The 22,493-nt window shown below is 43.8% G+C and overlaps 1 protein-coding gene across 4 annotated transcripts in view; it reads left to right on the top strand.

The window, feature by feature from the left end:
- The window catches only part of LAP3 (leucine aminopeptidase 3), an 85,612-nt gene that overhangs the window by 37,666 nt on the left and 25,453 nt on the right, over positions 1 to 22,493 (top strand). For all 4 annotated transcript variants that reach the window (XM_058193768.1, XM_058193769.1, XM_058193766.1 and 1 more), the window contains 4 exons: positions 426 to 585; positions 12,825 to 12,989; positions 20,163 to 20,321; positions 21,454 to 21,578. In XM_058193768.1, the coding sequence (XP_058049751.1) occupies positions 426 to 585; positions 12,825 to 12,989; positions 20,163 to 20,321; positions 21,454 to 21,578 (609 nt within the window). The remainder of the gene's footprint in view (positions 1 to 425; positions 586 to 12,824; positions 12,990 to 20,162; positions 20,322 to 21,453; positions 21,579 to 22,493) is intronic.

Raw genomic sequence — 22,493 nt, 5'->3', positions numbered from 1 at the left:
ATTGTATTAAAAAATATCCAAGGTCATTTCCAACTCTGTAATTCTGTAATTTTATTTTACTGTTATTCAGTGGGCTGATAAAGTGGCCTTTGGCAGAAATGAGTTTTGAACATGGCTAATAAAGGCACATATTGCAAAAAAATAATAATAATTATGTATTGTGTACTTTGGCCAGCTGAGGTTGCTCAGTCATCATTTTCTAACATGAGAAAGTTGGGTGTGGCACGTTCTCATTTTTTAATTACTTATAGGGAGTGGCTTCTAGATAACTCATCTAATTGTCCTATAATTAATCATTTTCACTTCAGAAAGCTTTGATTTCAGAAATTATTGTCTTGGCTGATTTTTACTCCTTATGGCAGGAGGTGTGTTTGCTAGAAACTTGTTTTGGTCATAATTTTTCCAATGTGTATTTTATTATTTAGCTGGATGCAGGCAGCTGCAGGACCTAGAACTCCCTTGTGTTGAAGTGGACCCTTGTGGAGATGCTCAGGCTGCAGCTGAAGGGGCTGCCCTCAGCATCTTTGAATATGAGGAGCTGAAGCAAAAAAAGAAACCCACCCTTGAAATTCAATTACATGGCAGGTAACCGAGATATCACCTTGGTATGGTGCTTCTGTTGCAGAAATAATTTGTTTGTTATGAAGTGTTGAGAAATAAAAGGCTGTTGAATGAAGTCTTTATTGAAAGTCACCATAAAATCTTGCACTTAAATAAACAAATCATTTCCATATGCAAACATGGTTTATACTTCAGCAGTGATCAACTAATGAATCAAGAGCCTTGGCAGAGTGATTTGGTTTGTGCAGTCTTGATAGGTTTGCTACCCCAAGGCGTCAAACTTGAGTAATTTGCCCTAGTAAAGAATATCAGAGAATTGAATAATTGGGGACCAAGATAGACAAAGTTGCTGGAATATCAACTTGTTAGAAGAGAGGAGCCAATGGATAGTGCTTCCCTTAGTTGTGAGATGGAGGGGACTCAGTTTTATGTCAGGGAAATATTATCCATTTTTAAAACTAATTTATTAGTAAATTTATAACAATAACTAATACAAACTAAAAAAACTGAAAGACTAAAAAGGAAAAATAAGTACAGAAAAAATAGAAAGAAAAATAGAAAAGAACAAGAAAGAATCTAGCAAGGAAAAAAAGTCACTTCCTTTCATCAACACTTTTAGCAACTTATTGCATTCTCTGACTCTATATGTAAATAAAACAAATGGTATCTTCTTCTATATCCCATCTCTTATCTATAATAAAATCCTTAAAGCATCATCATTTCAGTTCTGATATTAAGACAAGTCCATTAAGATTTGGTAGAAATTGCATATCTGTTTTAAACTTCACCAATTCCTTCCTTTTACTTCTAACGATATTGATCATTAGTCCCTTCAAATAATAGTAACAGTAACAGTAACAGTGACAGAGTTAGAAGGGACCTTGGAGGTCATTTAGTCCAACCCCCTCCTCACACAGAGACCTATACTATTTCTAGCTGTCCAGTCTCTTTTTAAAACCCTCCAATGATGGGCATCCAGAACTTCTGAAGACAATTTGTTCCACTTGTTGATTGTTAAGAATTTTCACCTTAGTCCTAAATTGCTTCTCTCCTTGATTATTTTCCATCCATTGTTTCTTGTCTTGGCTTCAGGTTCTTTGGTAAATAACTTGGCCTCCTCTTCCTTTTGGTAGCACTTCAAGTATTGGAAGACTATTATGTCACCCCTGGTCAAGGGTGAAATGCTCCTGGATTGGACCGGATTGCGCGATCCGGTAGCGATGGCGGCTGCTGGTTCGGAGGACCAGTAGCAAAAATCCCTGCCCCCCCCCCCCCCGCCTCTGCTGAGCCGCACCATCTGCAGAGATGTTTTTTTTTACTTTTAAAAGCCGGTTTTGCTTTAGCCGAAACAGGCCTTTAAAAGTAAAAAAAAAAAAGCCTTTGAGGATCCTGCCCCTCAGTTGAGATCAGCAGAGACTTTAAACTTTTTTTAAAAAAAAATTTAAAGTCTCCTCTGGCGATCTTACCTGAGTTCCTCATCAGCAGAACCTTACTTGTACTCTTACTTGTAGAAAACATGTTTTCTACAAGTAAGAGTAGAGATTCTAAGGCACTTACATGAACGCATGGCTCTCTTTCCAGCCCGAAAGCGGTTTCAGTTTCAGCCAGACAGAATCAATCGCTCAGCTAATCTATTTCCTCGGTGATCAACTGGCTGGCTTTGCTGGCTGAGGAACTCTGGGGTTTGAAGTCTACAATAAAATAAAATAAAAAAATAAAATAAAATATTTATTTATTTATTTATTTATTTATTCATTCATATTTTTATACCGCCCTTCTCCGAAGACTCAGGGCGGTGTACAGCCAATAAAACGACAAGAATCCTAACAAATTAAAATACAATATCAAGTTTAAAAAACTGATTCAATCGCTGTATACTTAAAATATTAGCTAAAATTTTATCAAAACTAAAACCTTAGTAAAACCCTATTAAAACCCACTAAAACCCAAACTAAAATTTGTGCAGCTTTCTGAGATTTGGTGTGTTTCTGTAGTGTTTCACTCTAACTACACAAACACACAAAATCTCAGAAAGCTGTATGTGGCATATTGTGTGTGTGTGTGTGTGTGTGTGTGTGTGTGTGTTAGTTGTGTGTGTGTAAAGTGTGAAAGTTGGTTTTTGAGCTTTTTGTGGCTGTGTGAAGTGTGAAGCTGCTTTTACATTGTGTGTGAGTCAGTTGTGTTGTGTTGTGCGTATGTAAAGTGTGAAAGTTGGTTTTTGGTACCTCTTATTGTTTTTTTATACTTTGTTTATTATTTTTATTATTTATTGTTATTGGCCACACCCACCCAACCATCTGACCACCAAGCCACGCTCACCAATTAAGCCACGCCCACAGAACCGGTAGGGAAAATTTTTAGATTTCACCCCTGCCCCCGGTCCTTTTCAGTAGACTAGAAATACCCAATTCCTGCAGCCTATTTCTTTGTATTTTATAGCTTCCAGGCCCTTAATCATCTTTTTTTTATAGAAAGTTTTTTATTTTTTTTAAAAACACAAACATAAAAGCATCTTCCATTCAAATTTCAAATACAATGTGCCGGTGTGTGTGTTACATTTTTGTGCATACAATAATTACCAATCATTAATTTGTTTAATCATCCATTTTATCATCCAATTATAATCAAATATTTTGGTTAATCAATCTCTAATGTTCCTCCTGGAACAATATTTTATCTTATTACCCTATTTTGTCCATCATTTTGAGACAATTATATCGTTCAATAATTTTTAACCTATTAAAATCTGCCCCTTTCTTTATCATAATTTCCCTTCTAACCATTGGTAAAAGAAGTCCCATATGGGAATTATACCTGAAACCTATAGTAGAGAACTGAGGTATCTGATTGTGAATGTATTAACACCAGCTAGAATTGTATTTGCAAGGAGTTGGAAAAATGAGAAATTGCCATTGCAGGATGAAATTATAAAGAAAATTATGGACTGTGCAGAAATGAGTAAATTGACGTTTGAAATTAGAGAACAGGAAGACAAGCAATTTTATAAAGTATGGGACTTCTTTTACCAATGGATAGGACTCAGTGTTCAAGTCTATTGAGATCCATCTGGATGTTGAGTCTATCTTCTGGTGTATTGGCTATTCCAGCCACTTTGGTGTCATCTGCAAATTTGATGAGTTCCCCTTTTCTTTCCTCATCTTAGTTGTTTATGAAGATCTTGGAGAGTACTGGGCCTAATACAGAACTTTGGACAATCCCACTGCTTACTTCCCTCCATGTAGATGTACGACTACATGTTGAGTGTTGTTTTGTCAGCCAGTAACAAATCCATCTGGTGGTAATGCAGTCTATTCCACATTTTTCTAGCTTAGCAAAAAGTAAGTTGTGATCAACTTTCTCAAATGCCTAACTGAAGTCCAAGTATTACTATGTTCACTGCATTTCACTGGTCCACTAATTTAGTCATTTTGCCAAAGAATGAAATAAGATTTGTTTGACAAGCCCATATTGGCTACTAGTTATAACTCTGCTTGCTTTATGTTGTTTGTGGATGTGTTGCTTGATTATCTTTTCTAGGGTCTTCCCAGGTATTGATATCAGGCTGATTGGTCTATAGTTTCCTGGATATGTTTTTTCCCCTTTTTTGAAGATAGGGACCATATCAGGTCTTTTCCAATCTTCTGATAGTTCTCCAATTCTCCAGCATCTTTGAAAGATATTTAGTGGTTCTCATATCTCTTCTGCTAGCTCCTTCAGTACTTTAGGATGCACCGTATTTTTCGCACTATAAGACGCACTTCTCCCCCCCCCCAAAAAAAAATGTGGGTGGAAATGTCTGTGTGTCTTATAGAGCGAATGTTGCCAAAGCCCTGAACACCCACCAGCCCCCATCCTTCGACCATTTTCTGCCTCTGCACGTCCCATTTTTGGCCTCTGTGCATCCTGTTTTCGGTCTGTTCCAGGCGGTGGCAATTGCCACTGCAGCCAATTGTCACCGCCGATCACCACCGCCTATCGCTGCCGCCACCCATCGCTGCTGGCGATTGGAGCCAATAGGTGGCAGCAATCCCCACCACCTGGAACAGGCCAAAAACAGGGCATGCAGAGGACAAAAATGGGGTGCACAGAGGCTGAAAATGGGACGCACAGAGGTGGCGATAGGAGGTGGTGATCCCCGCAACCTGGAACAGCTGATCGGCGGTATTCTGGGAGGCCGATCCAACCGCCAATCAGGTGTTCATGCTAAATCAGGCTGTGATAACGTGCTAAAGCCGACCAGGCTGTTTGCTGCTTGCTGCAAGGATGCTAGCCAGATGAATACCAATGGATGCTGAGAAGCAGAGTGTTCTGTTTCCCTTCCCCCAATACTCCCAGCAAAGAGTCAGTCAGAGGCCTCCTTTTCTGATTTATTTACATATATATAAATGTCCTGACCACGTCTACCCACGGGCCTGCCAAGTTTCTGGAGATAACAAGGAAATTACAGATAAGGCCAGAATTACTCACGAATATATTCTTCCCTCCATTGATACAGTTTGCCCGCGCAAATTCATTGCTTTGTCCAAGACAAAAAACCAGGAAGTCCCGCCTCCTATTTATAGTCTCTGCAGATGTCACTGCATGACAATTATGACTTGGCTTTATCCCAACGCTGCTTCTGCTGCACGCGCCGGTCACGTCTGCGCAGTCGTGCATCACTCCAAAACTGTTCTTGGGGCGTTGCCAAATCAGAAGAAGGCTCCAGAGAATCAGGCCTTGCCGGCCCCTCCTCCTCCCTTTGAGTGGGTGCCAGGGAGGGAAAGGGCTCAAGAGAAGCAGGGCTTGCCAGGTCTTCTCCCTCACTTTCTGAATCATCCGAGTCCAGGAGTCCGGGTCCAGGAACCTGGGTCACAACACTATCCCTCACCGCAGGGCCCTTCCCCCAGGGCTGACGATCGGGATGCGGTCGGGCTGGGTTCTGCTCATGGAAGGCCTGCACCAGGTCAGGGGCATGAACGTCGGAGGCATCTACCCAGGAGAAATCAGTCCCGTATCCCTTCCACGCGATCAAATATTGGAAACGACCCTTCAGCCAGTGGGAGTCTCATATGCTGTGGACTTCGTATTCCTCCGACCCGTCCTCGGCGACAGTGACGGGTGCTGTTGGGCACTGAAGGGGACTCGGTGTGGCCTCAGGAACCAGAAGGGACCGGTGAAAAACGGGGTGGATCCGCATGGATCATGGCAGGGTCAGTCAGTAGGTTACCGGGTTGATGACTGCCTCGACAGGGAACGGGCCGATGAATCGGTGGTCCAACTTCTTTACCGGGCGGTCGGACGGGAGGTGTTTGGTGGAGAGCCACACCCGGTCTCCAACTGCCAGCGGGGGCGTTGCCCGTCGGGAGCGGTCGGCGGAACAGGAGAGTCCGGTGGTGCCAGAGGGAAGAGCCGCGGATGGTACCCCACATTGGCAAAGAACGGGGTCATCTGAGTAGAGGTGTGCTGAGAGTTGTTAAAAGCAAACTCTGCCAGGGACAGGTAATCGGCCCAGTTGTCCTGTTGCTGGTTGATGAAGCAACGGAGATACTGTTCCAGGATACCGATGACTTTCTCTGTACCCCCATCGGTCTCCGGATGGTGCGATGATGACAGACACACCTGCACCTCCAACGCGGCCATCAGGCTCTTCCAGAAGCGAGCTGTGAACTGAACTCCGCGGTCCGAAATTACCCTGTCCGGTAGACCATGGAGGCGAAAGATGTGCTGCAGAAAGAGATGGGCCGTTTTTGCGGCTGTGGGCAGTCCGCGGCATGGGATGAAGTGTGCCATCTTGGTGAGCATGTCCACCACCACCAGCACCGTGGTGAACCCAGAGGACGGCGGCAGGTCCGTCAGGAAGTCCATGGAGATCGCCCCCCCAGGGTCTGTCGGGTGTCGGCAAGGGCTGGAGAAGCCCGGGAGGGGCCCCCGTGGCGGCCTTGGCTTGCCGGCATGGTACGCAGGATGTCACGTAGGCATGTACATCATACCGCACTCGGGGCCACCAAAAGGTCCGTGTCACCAGGTGGAGGGTCTTGAAGAACCCAAAATGTCCTGCTGCAGGGTTGTCGTGGCATTGGGTCATGACGAGGGCTCGGAGTGGTCCTGTGGGCACATATAATCGCCCCCGAAACTTGAGTAAGTCCTCCTCCAATGTCCAAGGAGACGCGGGGCCCACCTCCGCTCTCCTTTGCTGCGACCAGGCGTCCTGGCACTGCGCCTCTCGCACCTGGGCCCGCAAGTCCACTGGCTCCCGTGCTGCGGCCAAGGCTTCTGCCGGCAGCACTGTCCGTGGAGGAAGGGGGTCGTTGGTGCAGAGGTACTCTGGCTTGTGGGACAGGGCATCCGCCCTCCGGTTGTGACCGCTGGGAATGTAGGTCACGCGGAAGTTGAACCGGGCAAAACACAACGACTACCGGATCTGCCGCTGGTTCAACTTCCGAGCTGTGGTGAGGAGATTCCGATGGTCCGTTTGGACCTCCACCTGATGTTGGGCCCCCTCCAGATGGTGTCGCCAAGCCTCGAATGCAGCCTTGATAGCCAGCAACTCTTTTTCCCAGATGGTGTAGTTGCGCTCGGAAGGATTGAGTTTCCGGGAGTAGTAAGCGCAGGGAAAAAGTGTGCCGCCATTTGTCAGAGCCTGTAGCAGCACCGCTCCCAGAGCCACATTGGACGCGTCCGTTTCCACCACAAAAGGCCGGAGCGGGTCGGGATGCCTCAGGACGGGTTCCGTGACGAAGGCTTTCTTGAGGGCTGTGAATGCTTCTTGCTGCGGGGGACCCCACCGGAACGCAACCTTCTTCCTGAGGAGCTGGGTAAGTGGAGCCGTCAGTGTGGCGAAGCCCGGTAGTAGTTGGCGAAGCCCAGCAGGCGCTGAACATCCTTCACCCGACGAGGGGCTTCCCAGCTACACAAAGCTTCTACTTTGCATGGGTCCATGGCTATGCCCTCGGGCGAGATGATATGCCCGAGGAATTCTATGGAAGTCCGGAAGAAGACGCATTTCTCCAGCTTCGCATTGAGTTGTTGCTCCCGCACGCGTTGCAGAACCAGACCGACATGTCGAAGGTGGCTTTCCCTGGACCGGGAGTAAATCAGGATGTCGCTCAGGTAGATAACCACGAACCGATCCAACATGTCTTGGAACATGTCGTTCATGAAGTGCTGGAAAACGGCGGGAGCGTTGGTCAACCCAAATGGCATGACAGTGTATTCGTAGTGTCCGTATCGGGTGCCGAATGCCGTCTTCCATTCGTCTCCTTCTCGCATCCGCACCAGGTTGTAGGCCCCCCGGAGATCGAGCTTGGTGAAGATCGTGGCCTCCCGCAACCTCTCCAGTAGCTCCGGGATGAGCGGCAGGGGGTAGCGATTCCGCACCGTAATGGCGTTTAGCCGGCGGTAATCACAGCACAGGCGCAAGTCCCCTGTCTTCTTCTTCACGAAGAGGACCGGGGCCGAGAGAGGGGACTTTGAAGGCCGGATGAACCCTCGGGCCAGATTTTTGTCCAGGAAGTCCCTGAGGGCGGCCAACTCGGGCTCCGACATGGAATACAGGCATCCCACAGGCAGTGGTGCGTTGGGCAGAAGGTCCACGGGGCAATCGTAGGGCCGATGCGGGGGTAGTCGGTCCGCCTCCTTCTCGCTGAACACGTCGGCGAAGTCCGTCAGCTCAGGAGGCAAGGTGATGGCAGCGGTGGGGACGTTCTGGCCGGCACAGGTGTGGCGGATGTGGTCGACGCACTGCAGATTCGGGAAAGAGATGGCGTTCCGCAACCAGGCCACCTGAGGATCGCGAGTCCAAAGCCAGGCCAACCCAAGGAAAATGAAGGTCCGCCGTGACATAAAACTGGATCGCCTCCTCATGGTCCCCAACAGCCAGGCACAAAGGCTGGGTGGCGAATTTAATGGGGCCGGACACCAGTTCTCATCCATCAATTGTCTCTACCCGCATCGGAGGGCCCACCGGAACCACGGGGACCGCAAACTGGGTCACAAAGGCCTGGTCCATAAAGTTTGTTGTGGCCCCTGAGTCCACCAGTGCATGCGCCTGGAGCCCGTCCGACTGGTTCCCCAACCATATCCGTTTGTCCAGAATCAGATGCCGAGGGGGCCCAGAGTCTACTTCTGCAACGTCCAGTGGGAGCTTAGTACGTGCCCGACCTAGGGTTTCCCCGAGGTCGGGCCTGCTCCGTTTCCCGATTGGTCACGCTGTGATTCGGGGACCGGCGTGCGTGCCCAACCGCTTTCTGGGGCAAGAAGCGGCGAAGTGGCGGGCTCCCACAGTACAGGCACAATCCCCTTGGCGCCCGGTTCCGCCTCCTGGGCAGTCAGGCGAGGTCTGGCCGCTCCCAGCTCCATGGGCTCTTCCGCAGCGGTTACAAAATGTGGGGCGACCCGGGGTGCTGGTGGTGCAGGAAGTGGGGGTGCAGATGTCGACGGCGGGTCCCGGGGGGTGCGACGGGACGGTCGCCGTTGCAGACGGGCATCGAGTCGGAGACAAAGGGGCACCAAGTTGTCGAGGGTCCGCGGCGCCTCCACCCGGGCCAGCTCGTCTTGCAATTCCTCTGAGAGTCCCTCCTGGAACGCGTCCACCAGTGCTGCATCATTCCAGTCAGAGTCCTGGCACAAAAGACGAAATTCGGTGATGTACTCCTGCAGGGGGCGTTTCCCTTGACAGAGTTCCTTAAGGCGCCTGGTTGCCGTCAGCATTCGAACGGGGTCCTCGTACATGGTGCGCAGGTGCTGCCAAAAACGCTGTTGGTCCATGCGGATCCACCCCGTCTTTCACCGGTCCCTTCTGGTTCCTGAGGCCACACCGAGTCCCCTTCGGTGCCCAACAGCACCCGTCACTGTCGCCGAGGATGGGTCGGAGGAATACGAAGTCCACAGCGTACGAGACTCCCACTGGCTGAAGGGTCGTTTCCAATATTTGATCGCGTGGAAGGGATACGGGACTGATTTCTCCTGGGTAGATGCCTCCGACGTTCATGCCCCTGACCTGGTGCAGGCCTTCCATGAGCAGAACCCAGCCCGACCGCATCCCGATCGTCAGCCCTGGGGGAAGGGCCCTGCGGTGAGGGATAGTGTTGTGACCCAGGTTCCTGGACCCGGACTCCTGGACTCGGATGATTCAGAAAGTGAGGGAGAAGACCTGGCAAGCCCTGCTTCTCTTGAGCCCTTTCCCTCCCTGGCACCCACTCAAAGGGAGGAGGAGGGGCCGGCAAGGCCTGATTCTCTGGAGCCTTCTTCTGATTTGGCAACGCCCCAAGAACAGTTTTGGAGTGATGCACGACTGCGCAGACGTGACCGGCGCGTGCAGCAGAAGCAGCGTTGGGATAAAGCCAAGTCATAATTGTCATGCAGTGACATCTGCAGAGACTATAAATAGGAGGCGGGACTTCCTGGTTTTTTGTCTTGGACAAAGCAATGAATTTGCGCGGGCAAACTGTATCAATGGAGGGAAGAATATATTCGTGAGTAATTCTGGCCTTATCTGTAATTTCCTTGTTATCTCCAGAAACTTGGCAGGCCCGTGGGTAGACGTGGCCAGGACATCTATCTATGTAAATAAAAGGAGAAAAGAAGGCCTCTGACTGACTCTTTGCTGGGAGTATTGGGGGGAGGGAAACAGAACAGGTCTCAATTCCTTCAGTATGTTCAATATTAAAATAGTTTGTTTCACATAAATTGAATTTAAATCTTCTCCTTTAATTGTTCCTTTCTTGTCCCTTCTCTGAAATGTACAACCTTGAAAGTCCCTTCATATTATTTTTAAAGAATTCAAAACAAAAGCATTTGAGAAGAACTTTTATAATTAATTTCAATCTTTTTTCTGATCTGTCTGGCTCTTTAGTACATTTATAACTTTCTAAAAAGTTCTAATCATTGCTTTTTATTCCAAAATAACATTTTAAAGTTCTTTTTTTTTTTTTATTCAAAAAGTTTTACAAAAAAAAAATTTTTTCCCCCTTTCCCACCAACCCCTCTCCCTTCACAAACCCCCTCCCCCCTCCCCCCCTGGCTTCCCGGAACAAACACAAGGTATAGTTAAAAATAAAACAAACATATGCTAAAAAAATTTTTTCCCAAAACTATTATACCAATTCTCCCTCTCTAGCTCTGACTTCCTCCTTACATAACCAAATCCTTCAAAAAATTAACAATAAACAGTAATAAAATATATAAATCAGTAGAACAAATTAATCCTAAAATATTTAAAACCAGCTAAAGCATAAAAATCCAATCCAGTTCAGAGAATATCTCCCTTATAGCTTCTATAACCATATAACCATATAATTTCCCCAAGTCTTTCTTACATAAGATCTTTCAAGAATATTCTATTTAAAATTCAATACAACAGATTATAAAATTTATAAAATTTCAATAGAGAAAATTACAATATTATTTAATTAATTACAATATCTATTCAACTTTAGTCCTTCCTCATCAAAATCCAGTATATCCAAATATCTAGTCTCTTATAATCACAAATTGCCTTTCGGGACACTAATATTTTGTCTATTAATATTTTAAAAACCTTGTTTCAAAATAATACTTTTGTCTCTTGCCATTTTTTGGTGCATTAATCTCTGTCTTTCCTTCGTTGCTCCTTTTAAAAGTCAATCACAATATTTCCTAGTAATTCCTTATGTCCAGAAATCCAAAAATTACTGTCAGATATTCCATCAGTCCAAAAGAGAACTCTTGGGAAACATTAAGCTTGTGAGTCTTTCCCATTTGAGGGACAATCTCCTGTAGCACAAATTCAGGCAGCTCATCCAAACTACTTAAAGAAAACTTCTTTAGATCACCTTGTTTCTTCACGATCAAATCTTCATATTTATCCACTTTTATTTGTATGTCCTCCATTCCATTTTCCGAATAATTGCACTGGTTAATTTGCTCCAAACTCTCATCCAAAACGTCCCATTTTTATCAATTCGTATTTTGAATAATTAAATACATACTTTCTGTGTAGTCCTGTATAAAGTCACGAATCCATTCTTCTGAAAGAACCTCCATAACAAAATTCCTGCTGAGAATCCCCTTGTAAAGTACTTAAACAGCGTAATATAATCCAACAGTCCACAGTCAAACACAATAAGATAAAATCTCCATTCAGTTTCGATTCAACAGCAAAGCTCCCTTTGATGTATCGCTCTGCTTTCAGTTTCTCTAAACGAAACTGAAGGGGGCGAAGTCAGAAAATCAAAAATACTTGCAAACCATTAATTGTTCCTCACACTCGTTCCGCCTGCTTTTCGTATCCACAAAAAGAAATCAATTGCTAGCAGAAGTGGACACCTTCCTCTTTTCCTGCTTTTTCAGGAGCGCAGAGAATACTGGAGGTGGGGGAGGGGTAAATAAGGGGATTCGACCGTTCAGGACTTTGTATTACAAAAACAAAGCCCCTAGGGGAATCTACCCAATTCCTCCCCCTTGCTCTGTCTCTCTCTTTCAACCAGAGAGAGAAATGAAGCCGGGATCAGTTGTTAAATCCGGCTTTTACCATATTCAATGCGGAGTGCCATAAATTAGCACCCAGCGAGAAAGGTGGCGCCACCCAGAAGCCAACATTTTAAAGTTCTTAAACGTGTTTAAAACTTCTTTCACTAAGAATTGAAGGAAATTCACCCAGTGCTATAAAATATGTTGATCTGAAGGTTCCTAACAGCTGAAAAATAATTAACAAGCAATTTCCAAAAGTGATTAGAAAAGGAAACATGTGAATCCAGTGTCCTTAAAGCTGCTGCCCATGGTTTAAACAAGATGGTTATTTCTTCTTCACCCAGAGAAATTACTGGAGGCTATTATCTTGTGATTTCCTCACAAAGACTGTCTGGAACATTTATGGGCAATCCCAAATCCTCTCCTTGTCTGGAGCAGAATTATTGAAGAGCCTGCACCTGTCAGCTCTTTGTTCCACCACAGTCATAAGTCTTATCTGCCATTTCTCCTCAGGAAGTCCAGGCCAATATTATTTTGTGTGAGCTGTCCATCTTGAAAAAATCAGCTGTCTTCCTTAGAGCCCCTTGTCATTCAGAGCACTTCCTTAGAAAGAAATAATCCTGACATAAGCTGCAATTCTTTGGATATGATCCTGCTCCCCCTGTCCTCTAGGCATCTGTTGTCTTTGAAGACTCTCCAGCCCACTCACATGGTTCCCAGACTGGGTTTTTGAGCTTGATCTTTTCTTTCATGAATGTAAAGTTCTACAGTTCTGTTTTGTTTAAGAAAACTCCAGAGTACTACTTTATAGCTAAACATTCTGTGCCTCTACTTAGTGACGGAATTGATGCCTGGCAGAAAGGGATTCGCTATGCAGAAGGCCAGAACCTGGCCAGATATCTTATGGAAGGCCCTGCAAACCATATCACACCAACCAAATTTGCTACCATCATTGAGGACAAATTGAAAAGCTTCAGTAGCAACGTGACTGTTCATAAAAGGTAAGTTCAGTTTAAGAGGTTGTTAGTTGGTAGCATATTTCTGAGAATGATTAAATAGAGCTGGACCTCAGTCACATTAATGTGACCCATGCTAGCTTAGCATTTGAGGTACCAGTGTTGTATGGGCTTAACATTATCTCCAGTGTTATGCTTGCATCAAATAGCTTATACCAGTGCTTCTTGTCATTGACAACTTTAAGAAATGTGGACTTCAACTCCTAGAATTTTCCAGTCAGCATTGGCTTTAAGAAGTCCATACTTCTTGAAGTTGCTAAGGCTGACAAACATTGGTTTATGCATCTGAACCTATTAACATATGCAACCTAACCTAATCCCTATCCCATTGTTAATTTAGACCTCCTATAGAAATTCCCCATAGTTCCCATTTTGTCAAAATCATATATCTCCCTTACATCTTTTAATTGCTGTAGAATACTTAGTCTTTTTACTTTGCTGCATCTGGTGGAGAAACTGAACTCCTGAATTTCCATCCCACTTCCCTTCTCAAGCTTAGGTTTGCTTTGTCTGTTCAAGCAGGATGCTGGGTATCTTATTTATCAGTCTCCAGGCTGAAACTCAGCATTTATTTCCCATTTTTAGCCCAAAGCAAATAATGGGTTTGTTCGATGTTGGTGTTCACTTTATGGCTGACACAAAAAAAGATTGTAAAATTAGGTCAGTCATGTCAGTGACCTGCTTTACCACCATCACCACATACATTGCAAGCTCCATTATAGTCGCAAGTCAATTACCTGTATTAATATTGAAATGGCTTCAATTCTTACATATTTTCACTTTGTAGTGCATCCTGAGAAAATAGATGTACTGAGGATATAGATTTTATTGCTGGGAACACTTTGAAGGAACCCTTCAGGCAAAAGACAGTTGTGCACTTAATTTGTGTGCATATCCCAGGTGTGTGTGTGTGTGTAGTATCTGTATTGCAAAGTTTCTTCCCCTCTCAAAATATTGCTTTTTATTGATTTTACAATCCAATGGATGCAAACCAAAATAGCATTCCTATTCAGAAAAGTCAGAAAGTAACAAAATATCATGCAAACCAGCCTGAACAAAGCAAAGTACTGAAATTACTGTGCAATTAAATGTTTGATAGCTGTAGCAGTTGCAACCTATTTATTTATTTATTTGTTTGTTTATTTATTTTGCTACCCATCTCAATTTACGGTAGCACTCTTTAAGAAATTTTGGTGATCTGTCTGATAAGGGGCAGTTTTTCAGAGCAAGCAGGATTATGAGTTAAGGGAAGCAATGGATTTCAGTTGTACAGAATAGGTATTAAAAGACAATGGCAGGAACTAGCAAGATATTTCCTTCACAGACTCTGATAAAGCTGTTCTTGCACAGGAATATTACAATATCTTCCTTCTAACAGGGAAGTCAGCAACATCTTTTAGCAGAAAAAGGGGTGGGCAAAGGATGTTTGCTAAATTGTTTGGCATGATAGAAAAACGTAGAGGAGGGAACTAGAAGTAAAGCTATACTGAACCTAATTCTTACTAACAGAGAAGAAATGATAGACGGAGTTGAAGTTGCCGGAATCTTGGGTGAAAATGATCATATCATAATGGAATTCATTATAATGGAAACACAAGCAATAGAAAATAATCCAACCAGTGTCTTAAACTTTAAAAGAGCTGGTTTTAACAAATTCAGAGCCTAGGAAAGATACCATGGATGAAAATCCTAAAGGGGAATACAAATCAAGAAGCATGGGAAATTCTGAAAAATATGATAATAAAAGTCCAGTCCAGCACAATACTACTAAAAAAGAAAAACAAGAAATTCAAGAAGAAACCATCTTGGCTGCACAAATCTCTCTCTGATAAACTGAAAGACAAAAGGGACAAGTACAAAAAATGGAAAGAGGGACACTTAACTAAAGCTGATTATCAGCAGATAGCCAGAACATGCAAAGATAAGTCAGGAAAGCAAAGACTCATAATGAACAAAGACTTGCAACAAAAGTCAAGGATAAAAAAAAACTCTCAACATATTAATAACAATAAAAAGTCAAGGAAACAGTAGGTTCACTAAAGAGAGAAGATGGCAAGGAAGTAACAGACAGTAGGGAGAAAGCAGAGCTGCTTAACACATTCTTAGCATCAGTCTTCACGCAAAAATAAATTATAGCCCAATGTACCAAAAAAATTACTGCAAAAGACAAACTAGGAATAAAAATTAAAATAAGCAAGGAAATGACAAGAGAACACCTATCTGACCTTGATGAATATAAATCACCAGGACCTGAGAGATTACATCCCAGAGTTCTGAAGGAGCTAGCAGATGTTATCTCAGAACCATTGCACTATATCTTTCAAAAATCCTGGAGCACTGGGAAAGTACCTGAGGACTAGAAAAAGGTTGATGTGGTTCCCATCTTCAAGAAAGGGAAAAAACAGACCCAGGAAACTGCAGACCGATCAGTCTATATCAATGCCTGGAAAGATCCTGGAAAAGATAATAAAAAAACAGATCTGCAAACAACTAGAAGCAAATAAAGTTATAATTAGTAGCCAACATGGGTTTGTTAAAAATGCCAAACCAATCTTATTTCTTTCTTTGATAAAGTCACTAAATTAGTAGACCAGCAAAATTCTGTGAACATAATATACTTAGATTTCAGTAGGGCATTTGACAAAGTGGACCACAACCTACTTCTTGGTAAGCTAGAAAAATGTGGAACAGACAACATCACCACCAGATGGATCTGTAGCTGGCTGACAATGAGTAGTCCTTAATAGTGCTACATCCATATGGAGAGAAGTAAAGCAATGGGGTACCACGAGGTTCCATCTTAAGCCCAGTACTCTTCGATATCTTCATAAACGACTTAGATGAGGGAATAGAAGGGGAACTCATCAGATTTGCAGATGACACTAAACTGGCAGGAATAGTCAACACCCCAAAAGACAAGCTCAGGATCCAAAAAGATCTTGACAAATTAAAACAATGGGGCCTATCCAACAAAATAAATTTCAATGTGGAGAAAAGCAAAGTTTGACATTCAGGCAGGAAAAATCAAAGTTATAAGTACAGATTTGGCGAGACCTGGCTCAAAAACAGTAACTGAGAGAGAAACTTTGGAATCCTAGTGGATGAGCACTTGAATATGAGCCAGTGATGTGCAGCAGCAGCCAAAAAAGCTAACACAGTCCTGGGTTGTATAAATAGAGGCATAGAATCAAGATCACATGAAATACTAGTACCACTTTATAAAACCCTAGTAAGACCTCACCTGGAATATTGCAACCAATTTTGGTCACCATACTACAAAAAATATGTTGAGACTTTGTGTTCTGACCTGGTACCCAAGCACGATAAGCATATGATTTTAAACTAAACGTTCCTTTTATTAGGAGCGCCAGCAAACCTCACAAAGAGTCTCTCTATCAGCAGGCTAATGAAGTATCTAAGTGCCTGTGGAAAGTGAAGCTCGCTCCCCTTCCCCCTGAAATGGCTCCAATACATGAGGAGTTTCTCTCAGTTGCAAAGAAAGTCCTGGAAGGTACACCCACTCTTTTTAAAGCAGCAGAGACACACACACTCCGAAGGCATCCCGACTCTCAGCACTGCAGATTCCAAGAAAGAATTTCAATACAGTTCCAGACAGGATTCAGAAGTTCAGACTATCAGTGGCTGATCAACAGGGAGACAAATAGTTGTCTGCCATACCTATTCATCTCCGCCACCTGTGTTTTATCCCCAGAGCTAGGGTGGGGCTTAGCTAGCACTGGTGGGTGTTCTATCCCAAGGACCAGACCATAAAGTCCCACTTCTCTCCTCTGCCTTCTGCGCATCTGCGCGTCAGGCACAGGACCCTCCTCTTCCCCATCAGCCACCTCCAGACCTGGGGGCTGTTGACTCTCCATCTGGGGGCTAATGGATGGCCCAGATTCCACCTCTGTCTCTGTCTCTAACAGTTCCATTCCCTCTTCCCCCTCAGAATTCTCAGATTGCCTTGATGCTGGCCCTGACTCCTACTCTACCTCCTCATCTAATTTGGCAGCCAGAGGGGTCGGTGGCCGATAGACCACAATACTTTGGAAAAAGTTCAAAGAAGAGCAACTAAGATAATCAAAGGCCTTGAAATTAAAACATACAAAGAACGGCTGCAGGGTTTGGGTTTGGCTAGCTTAAAGAAAAAAGAATTAAGGGTGACATGATAGCAGTATTCCAGTATTTGAGGGGCTGCCACAAAGGGGCAGGAGAGGGGTCAATCCTCTCCTGTTCAACATCTACATGAAGCCGCTGGGGGAGATCATCCGTGGTTTCGGGGTGAGTTGTCAACTGTATGCTGATGACACTCAGCTGTACATTTCCACCCCAAACCACCCCAACAAAGCCATTGATGTGATGACCCGGTGCCTTGAGGCCGTTCGGGTCTGGATGGGGACGAACAGACTCCGACTCAACCCATTCAAGACGGAGTGGCTGTGGATACCAGCGTCCTGGCACAGTCAGCTAATTCCATTGCTGACTGTGGGGGGCGAATCGTTGGCCCCCAGGGAATCGGTGCACAACTTAGGCATTCTCCTGGATGCACGGCTGTCTTTAGAAGACCGTTTGACAGCCGTCGCCATGGGAGCTTTTTATCAGGTTCGCCTGATCTGCCAGTTGCGCCCCTTCCTTGACCGGGACTCTTTATGCACAGTCACTCATGCCCTCGTTACTTCCCACCTGGATTCCTGCAATGCTCTCTACATGGGGCTCCCCTTGAAGAGCACCAGGAGGCTCCAACTGGTACAAAATGCAGCCGCGCGGGGGATAGAGGGAGCGTCACGTAGCTCCCATGTAACACCTCTCCTACGCAGGCTGCTTTGGTTGCCAGTGGTCTTCCGGGTGCGATTCAAGGTTTTGGTCATCACCTTTAAAGTGCTCCATGGCATATTTACGGGACCGCCTGCTGCCGCCAGTAGCCTCTCATCGACCGGTGCGCTCTCACAGAGAGGGCCTCCTTAGGGTGCTGTCGGCCAAACAATGTCAGCCGGCGGCCCCCAGGGGAAGAGCGTTCTCTGTGGGGGCTCCGGCCCTGTGGAATGAATTACCCATGGGGCTATGTCTTCTCCCTGATCTTCGGACCTTTAAGCGCGAGCTCAAAACTTTTTTCTTTCACCAAGCAGGGCTGGCCTAAATTTTAATTGTGGGTTTGTTAGTGGGGTTTTTAAGGGGTTTAATTCATTTAAAATTTTATACACTTATTTTAAATATTCAGCCTATCGAATTAGATTTTTAATGAATATTGTATTTTAAATTTTTTGGTACTTATGTTTTATATATGCTGTACACCACCCTGAGTCCTCGGAGAAGGGCGGTATAAAAATGTAAATAAGAAAGAAAGAAAGAAAGAAAGAAAGAAAGAAAGAAAGAAAGAAAGAAAGAAAGAAAGAAAGAAAGAAAGAAAGAAGAGGGAGTCAAATTATTCTCCAAAGCATTGTAATTATGCTGTTTCCAAATAATCCCTACATGCCAGTTATAATATAACTAAGGGAGACAGATCTTCTGAGCTTTGTTGCTTACAACACAGTTGGTTAGAGTTTTTGTAGAAGGAAACCTTCAAGATAATACAGGTAATCTTTTACTTTCAATGCTAATGGAGCTTGCAGGTGTCAACTTCAAACTGAACCTGGCCTCAGCCATCTCTCTGTTCCTCAGTTGCCACATGGGGGAAGAGGGGAAGGAGGTTGGAATTCATTATTAGATACAACAAAGAGCTTTCTCATGAGAACTGAGGTCATTTCCACTAACAGATAAGATTGGGAAAGGAGAGCCCACCAGTTAACGTAATTAGCCAACGTGACCTGTGACACTTGGGGATAGAGGTTATTTCCTCGTTTAATTATACTGAAACTGCAGGAAAGATTTAGATTTGGCTTTCCATTGAAGTTGTGCTGATATGATGCCCTCAAGAAAACCTTTGAGAAGGGGCCAAGTTTCAGAGTTCTGATTTGCTTAAGTTCATTAGTTGGAGTCTTGACAGCAGGTCACCATCTGACTGGACCTGTGGTTTTTATCACCATTTTTGTGGTGATCATTAAGCAACTGCCACAGGTTAAGTAAATGCCATGGTCATTAAGTGATGAAACTGGAAATAAATTGCTGGTTTCCAGCAAAAATGTGGATCGTAGTCACCTGATTGTGGAATGCTGCAAATGACCATATATGTGGGCAGTTACTAAACAGCAAAAATGCAGTCATATGACTGGATGTGGGGCATCCGTTGGAACGTTGTAATTGAGTCGTAAGTTGCTTTTATGGAGGACTATCATAACTTTGAATGGTTGCTAAATGCCTGCTCATAAATTGAGAACTACCTGTACTTTGAAAATTAATTAAGGGGAGGAGGTATTTTATACAGGAATTACAAAAAGTACAATTAATTAGTACAGACCTAACAAATTGGCTATTTGATTGGTTTGAGAACAATGTTTTGTTGGTATACATCTTTCTATGAGTCCCTGCAAAGAGGAAGGACAATATGGTGTCACTTGTTGCCAAAGGCATTCATGAAAATGTCCATAAAAGGTAAAGGTAAAGGTTCCCTTCACACATACGTGCTAGTCGTTGCCGACTCTAGGGGGCAGTTTCATCTCATCTCTGTTTCAAAGCCGATGAGCCAGCGCTGTCCGAAAACGTCTCCATGGTCATGTGGCCGGCATGACTTAACACCAAAGGCGCACAGAACGCTGTTACCTTCCCACCAAAGGTGGCCCCTATTTTTTCTACTTGCATTTTTACGTGCTTTTGAAACTGCTAGGTTGGCAGAAGCTGGGACAAGTAACGGGAGCTCACCCCCTTACATGGCAGCACTAGGGATTCGAACCGCCGAGCTGCTGACCTTTCGATCGACAAGCTCAACGTCCTAGCCCCTGAGCCACCACCTCCCTTCAAAAATGTCCATGCTTTACTGTAAAAGAATTTTTTAAAGGATACTGTAAAAGCAACTGTTGCAGAGGAGTGTTTCCACATAATAGTTGTAAAAGGGAAACCTGTTTAATATATATATATTTCTTTTTATGAGTTTGCTTTTTTGTCATCTTAAAATTTGAGAAAAGGGGTATTATTTTGCCCATCAGCTGGCATTCGGGAATGCAATTTGTGTCCTCTTTTAGTAACTGGAAAAGAAATAATGGAAATTGTTCCCTGTCATTACAGAGATAAATCTTGGATACAGGAGCAAGCAATGGGCTCATTTTGGAGTGTGGCAAAAGGCTCGGATGAACCCCCAGTCTTTTTGGAAGTCCACTACCAAGGCAGCAGCAACCCCAAAGAAGCTCCATTGGTATTTGTTGGAAAGGGGATAACTTTTGATAGGTGAGCATCTTCCTAGGAGCATTTTTGGAGCAGAATTTAATTTCTCCCCTGTTCTCAGGTTATGTAATTTGAAAGTGCAAATGAATGCAATGCAAACTCTGTTGAAAGGGATTGTAGGAAAGATGGTTTTAGCTCATTCATCTTCCCAAGGTCATGTGGTCTCTAGGGGAAGAAGCTTTCCAGTTCTGGTTTCATGTCTTAAAGGGAGGAAGCTGTGCAGCTTCAGATATGGATCATGGAAGGACCATTCAGGATTCATGGAATAATTGAGAAGTTTTTCTTTCCACCTGTATATAAAAATACAAATGAATAAATCTCCTAAATGAAGAATCCATTACAGAGATTATTCTCTATCCTATCAATAAGAGAAATACAAGGAGACCAGGCTATATTTTTTGAATGCTGAGCCTGTCTTAAGAGTGAGGCTCTCATGGCCTGGGAGCAGGATAGGAGAAAATTTCTGAAATTGTGCTGAAAAAATGGGCTTCTGACAATGACATTTTCAGAAAGAAGGTGCAAAGTGAGTCTGGACAAAGGGAACTTTATAGGCATCTATTAGGGAATCATGGTGCTAAAGTATTTTTTTACCGTCAGATGGATTGCAGTTGTTCTGCTTACCTTCAATTTCAGCTTGTGGACTTTAATTCTTCTCCAGTATTATTCCAGAAGATCTGAACTGAATATTCTATGTTGTAGAACCTCCCTGTCAGATTTATAATAATAGTGCCATATTTTCCATGCTTTTTCATTTATTATAACAAAAACATTGTGGCTTGGCATCTGAGCAAAGTTTTCTCTTGATACTGAAAGTTTTGTGGGGTGGGGTGTGCAAAGGGCCTCTGGTGGCTCAACAGACTAAGCAGTCTGTTATTAACACAGCTACTAGCAATTACTACAAGTTCAAGTCCCACCAGGCCCAAGGTTGACTCAGCCTTCCATCCTTTATAAGGTAGGTAAAATGAGGACCCAGATTGTTGGGGGCAATAAAAGTTGACTTTGTATATAATATACAAATGGATGAAGACTATTGCTTAACACAATGTAAGCCTCCCTGAGTCTTCGGAGAAGGGCGGGATATAAATTCAAATTTAAAAAAAAAATCTTTGTGGCATCTCTTGTATTTTTTTCCCAGTGGTGGCATTTCCATCAAGCCTTCAGCCAATATGGATGCCATGAGAGCAGATATGGGAGGAGCAGCCACCATTTTTTCTGCTATTGTCACAGCTGCAGAGTTGGCATTACCCATTAATCTAATTGGTAAGTAGATTGTAGAAGAATAAATTCACAAAAGTTATTTGAATTGGAAAAAGATGTCAACAGACCTTCAGTCAGCCCATTTTGATTCTCCAAGGTCTGTGGTACAGAAGTCATCCCATGATTTGCTTCCTGAGCTGGATATAGAACCTACTAAACCTAAGAACTCAAACAAACAGAATTAGTTACTGAAATTGAAGGCTGGATTGCCTTGTCCTTCTGGCTTCTCCTCCCAAAAAAAATCTGGTGATGTTGACTGGTGAGATTCTATCATTAAGAGTCTTCCACTTCAGACATTCCAGTAGATGGTTTGCCACTTTGTAAGGATTCTCAGTTGCTCTACCAATTCCTTTCTCCCATAGTGTCTTAGATGAGAAGATATACTTTGCCTAATTACCAGTGGTCCTCCTTAATAACCACTCATTCAACAACCATTCAAACTTGTCATGACACTGAATGAGAGATACTTACTATTAGTCCTCCTAGTTCAAGCCACTGCAATGTTTCCATGATTGTGATTGGCTTGTAATTATGACATTGCAGTATCCTGCATTTGTGACCTTCTTTGCTGGCTTGCTACAAGCAAAGCCAATGGGGAAGGTGGCAGGCAGTCACAAATGGTGGCCATGTTATGTCCTCACTCTGTGACCCATGGTGATTCACTTAATGATGCCTTTACTAAGAGGTACCATCATATAACATCGCACTTTATGACTGCATTGCTTAGCAATTGAAAATCCAAGGCAGCTTGGAATCTTTAATTTAAGATTACCTGTATTTTATTTTATTTTCAAATATTTTTCTTTATTTTAGAAGAATATAAAAAATAAAGAGCACCAAAACGAACAATAATAATTAAAACTAAACAAATCCAGCAACCACTTTAAGACTCTAATATAATTTAACAAATTTCATAGT

This window comes from Ahaetulla prasina, chromosome 8, assembly GCF_028640845.1.
Source record: "Ahaetulla prasina isolate Xishuangbanna chromosome 8, ASM2864084v1, whole genome shotgun sequence".
Classification (NCBI taxonomy): domain Eukaryota; kingdom Metazoa; phylum Chordata; class Lepidosauria; order Squamata; family Colubridae; genus Ahaetulla; species Ahaetulla prasina.
The sequence above is the reverse complement of the archived record's forward strand: the minus strand, read 5'-3'. Positions and strand labels throughout refer to the sequence as shown.